This window comes from Orycteropus afer, unplaced genomic scaffold (assembly GCF_000298275.1).
Source record: "Orycteropus afer afer isolate SDZICR_OR568_19922 unplaced genomic scaffold, OryAfe1.0 scaffold00074, whole genome shotgun sequence".
Taxonomy (NCBI): domain Eukaryota; kingdom Metazoa; phylum Chordata; class Mammalia; order Tubulidentata; family Orycteropodidae; genus Orycteropus; species Orycteropus afer.
In genome coordinates, this window is record NW_006921661.1 from 7145126 (window position 1) to 7149542 (window position 4417).

Here is a 4417-nt window from a genome sequence, read left to right on the forward strand (position 1 = left end):
TCCACGATTATCTTCTGTGTCTGTGTTAATTGGTTTCCCTTTTCTTTGTTGAAGAGGGTCTGTGCAATCCTTCTGCCTAGTCCGCCATCTTGCCGGAACTCTGTCTTTTTGTTTTTAAGTACTAATTCAGTTTTGAGCATATTGAGTTTGAGGTCTTTGTGGTCAGCCAGGTAGTAATGTCCTATAGGCAGTTGCTTCATAGATCTGTTGTTCAAGGGAGAAATCTGGGGTGAAATGATAGATTTGGGAGTCAACATACATACAATAGTATTTGCAAGTTCTTTACTTGGTCAAGCAGCCCAGAGACAGCAGAGTAGAAAGACAGGAAGTCAAGAATGGATCCCTATGGAATTCTAACTTTAAGGGAAGGGAGGAAGAAGAGGAGTGATAGATAGGAGGTAGAAGAAAGATTAGGAAAGTCTAGAATAGAAACCAAAGAGATGAGAGACTTTGAAGCAGGAGAAGTCAGTTGTCACAGATAAGAACCCAATCTCTTCTCTGAACACCAGACTTCTATATCAAACTGCCTACCATTCAGATCTAACAGATATCTCAAAGCCAGTGTCTCTAGAACAGAGCTCTTGATCCCCTCACAACCTGCCACGTACATCCCCCAATGTGTTCCTCTTCCAGACCTCCCCATTTCTGTAAATTGGCATTACTGTTCATCCAAACAAAATCCAAAAATCATTCTTGATTACCCCCTTTCCTTTACTCCTGATGTTCACTCTATTAACAGGTTCTATAGTTTCTACCTCTCAAATATATGTTGACTGTATCTACCTCTGCCTGTCCCCTTCATCTCCATCTTTCCAAACCTTTGCTGTTTTCTATTTGAATTACAACATCCTACCTGGTCTTCTCTCTTCTTCCCAGTTCTTCCTTGTAATCCATTCCCCTCAAAGCAGCCAGATGATCTTTGGAGGGAAAAAAAAACAGGTAATGTCACTCTCCTGCTTAAAGTTCTTCAAAGGCTTCTCATTTTTCTTTGAATAAAATCCAAACTCCTTACTTTGTGGCTTAAAGGACTCTGTAAGGTCTGTCTCCTGCCTGCTTCTTTTTACCTCATTTTATTCTTTCCTTTCTTGTGTTCATCATCTCTCCATAGTAGTGGGCAGAAGTTTTTCTGGTCTATAGTTTCAGTGAAACTAAAACTCTTCAAGGATCCTGTATTTCTTAGGGGGTCTCAGTTTCAGCTCCCTACCTTGCACCTGGGAATTGCAACTCAAGAGCCAGTTAAATGGATAGTCCCCAAACCCCAGGCACCCACTACATCAGCCCACTTACTGCCTTATCACACTGATTTTCAATGGTTTCTTTTTCCCTATTGCCTGGAGTTTTCCTTCTTGTGAGCTATTCTGTGCCTTTTATTTTATTTTATTTAGCTATGTATTTAGATAATGCTTTTTGTAAAAATATTTTATCTAGCATTTTGAAGTATTTATAGAGGAAGTGTTTTCAGATCATCTAGTTTAAGTTTACTTAGTAAATAGATACTCAAATTATTTTTTCCTTCACTTAAGTTGCAATAGAGGGAGGGAATTTATATCATACGCATGGTATAAAAGTCAGTATAGCTATCCTCTAAGCAGAGTGCCTTCTAACTTTGATATCCTGTGAATTATTAGAAATATATTTTCTAGCTTTTTGGGTAACTTCTAAAGTCTTATTAATCAAGCTACTTGACAAACTGACTACTTATGGAAATGTAAATGAGTAATTAACATATTAATCATCTTTTCTGCCTTTGTGTCTGGTATGATATAAATTCTATTTTAATTTATGACTGAAAAATTATTTCTTCTATAGCATATGACAGAAGCATTTTGTAATGCTAGAGAATAATAGTATCAAGTTTTGTGAGATAATTCCTTTCTTTCAAAGGTTTATCTTTAGTAAATAATTATAGATCTAAGGGTATGATTTGGTACTATGATATAAGCATATTATAATGTCATCATAATGATGCCTTACTTATATTTTACTTATATTGTTATTAAAGTATACTTCTAAAAGAGAAAAATAATACATGACTGCATTATTGAAGTGTCCCTATAGAATCTTCAGTAACATCAGTGTCCTTTGATATTTATTAAATTAGTCCCACATCAATATCTTCTATTTGATTAATTTGGTATGCTTTTTTATAAAGCCAAAGATCTCTACTGTAGTTAAGACTCTGGGAAACATTTCAAATAATTATAGCTATATTTACTGTCATCTAGGTTTATTGGGAAACTGGAGCTCAGATCACATCTCCTCATGATAAAGAAATTCTGAAATGTATAGAAGAATGTGTGGAACCCTGGAATGGTTCCTGGAATGATAACTTAGTGGATACCAGCCCACTGAAGAGAGACCCTCTGCAGGACATTTGTAAAAGATACATGGAAGATCTGAAAAAGATCTGTTTTCACAGGTATCCAAGTGGGAATATAGGATAGTATTACTTCAGAGCAAGTTTTAAAATGAGAGGAAGAAAAAGGGACAATCACCAATAATCCAGTCTTCCACATCAGGCTCATGAAAGGGCTCACTACACCTCTTCCAAGTCTCCCATTCCAAGGCTTAAACCTATGATTCTTTCCATTCTGATTATCATTCCATTACAATATTACAGCTAAATCGCTTTATTCCTTATAGCTCAAAAGTAGAATCAACCCAAATTTTCAACTGATGAATGGATAAGTAAAATGTGGTATATACATATAATGGAATATTTTCAGCAATAAAAAGGAATGAAGTCCTCATACATGCTATAATCTGGGTAAACCTTAAAAATATGCTAAGTGAAAGAAGCCAGTTATAAGAACCAAATTTTATGATTCCATTTATATGAAATGTCACAAATTGGCAAATCTACAGAGACAGAAAGTAGATTGATTAGTAGTTGCCTAGGGCTGGGAGGATTGGGAAGATTGGGGATGGTAGCTTTGAGATACAGTTTCTTTTTGGGATAATGACAATGTTCTAAAACTGGTGGTGGTGAGGGATGTATATTCTGGGAATATAGTGAAAGTCATTGAGTTATATGCTTTGTATGGGTGAATGATATAGTATGTGAATCATATTTCAAAAAAGCTTTTTAAAAAGTATATAAATTATATGTATACTCTCTGTAAGATCAGAAAATTTCCTTTAAAATTTGACTTTCATGTAAAAGCTAATACTTGCTAGAAAGAATCCTGGCTTGCTGATGTATTTTCCCTATCTTACAAAATAGATTTTAGCTTTTTGTCTAGTTTATTTTTAAAAATACTCCCATCAATCGTTTAAAGAAAAAAAACCTCTCATCAATCATTTGTTTGTTTCTTCTTCCAAAATAAGAAGTGGGCAGTAGTACGAGGGCTCAAACTGGTTCAGCCTGGTTCAGTCGTGGCCAAGGAAGCAACACCAGAACACACTCAAATTTTTGAAATTTGGGTGAACCACAGTGATAACCAGAACGAGAAAACTTAAGGATCATAGGCCTACTAGAAGCTTAACCTCCCTCTAAGGGCTGTTTACACATTGCATAGCAACTAAATCTCTTGCCCACAAAGCGGGAAACAGTGGCACCTGGCTTAAAGATGGCAGCCAACTGCACCACTTTGTTTATCGCGCTCCACAGTTTCACCAGTAATCCAGACTTCCACATCAGGCTCCTAAAAGGGCTCACTACACCTCTTCCAAGTCTCCCATTCCAAGGCTTTCACCTGTGATTCTTTCCATTCTGATTATCATTATGGACTGAAGATTTTAGATAATAAAGTTGTACCACCATTGCCACTTCATTATTCACATTTAGAAATTTTGGGTTTCTTCTTGTTTCACTCCAACAGCTGAACCAGTTCAGATTGGTTCAAAGCCCTGAGTTGCTGTTGTTATGTGCCATCAAGTCAGATCCGATTCATAGCAACCCCTCCTTGGGTTTCCAAGGCAGTATCACTACGAAAGTAGATTGCCCAATCTTCCTTCCGAGGAGTGGCTGGTGGATTTGAACCACCAGCCTTCTGGTTAGCAGTCAAGTGCCTTAGCCACTATGCTCCTAAATATTGGTAGCGCAAAGGAATTTGATTCTTTTGTTATCTTTTCTATCTGTGCTTGTTTACATATAAACATTGTAATCTGAGTCATTTTAACTCTGAAGTATCACAAAACTAGTTGTTACTCAATTATTTAACACATAATTGCTATGGACCTATTATCTGCCAACCACTGATCTGGGCACTAAAAATTTAGAACAAAACAGATGAAGTTCCTACCTCAAGGAGCTTACATTTTCTCAGCAGTCAAAATAATTATAAAATAATTGGAGATTGTCACTGGTGCTATGAAGGAAATAGAATGCTATGACGGGAGCTCTGGTAGCATAGTGGCTAAGACACTTGCCTGCTAACCAGACGGCTGGCGGTTCAAACCCACCAGCCACTCCTCG

The 4417-nt window shown here is 36.8% G+C and overlaps 1 protein-coding gene across 1 annotated transcript in view; it reads left to right on the forward strand.

Moving 5' to 3' along the window:
* The window catches only part of PGM2L1 (phosphoglucomutase 2 like 1), a 45453-nt gene that overhangs the window by 26092 nt on the left and 14944 nt on the right, over positions 1-4417 (forward strand). Inside the window, exon 6 of the mRNA XM_007940945.2 lies at positions 2226-2419. Coding sequence (XP_007939136.1) covers positions 2226-2419 — 194 coding nt within the window. The remainder of the gene's footprint in view (positions 1-2225; positions 2420-4417) is intronic.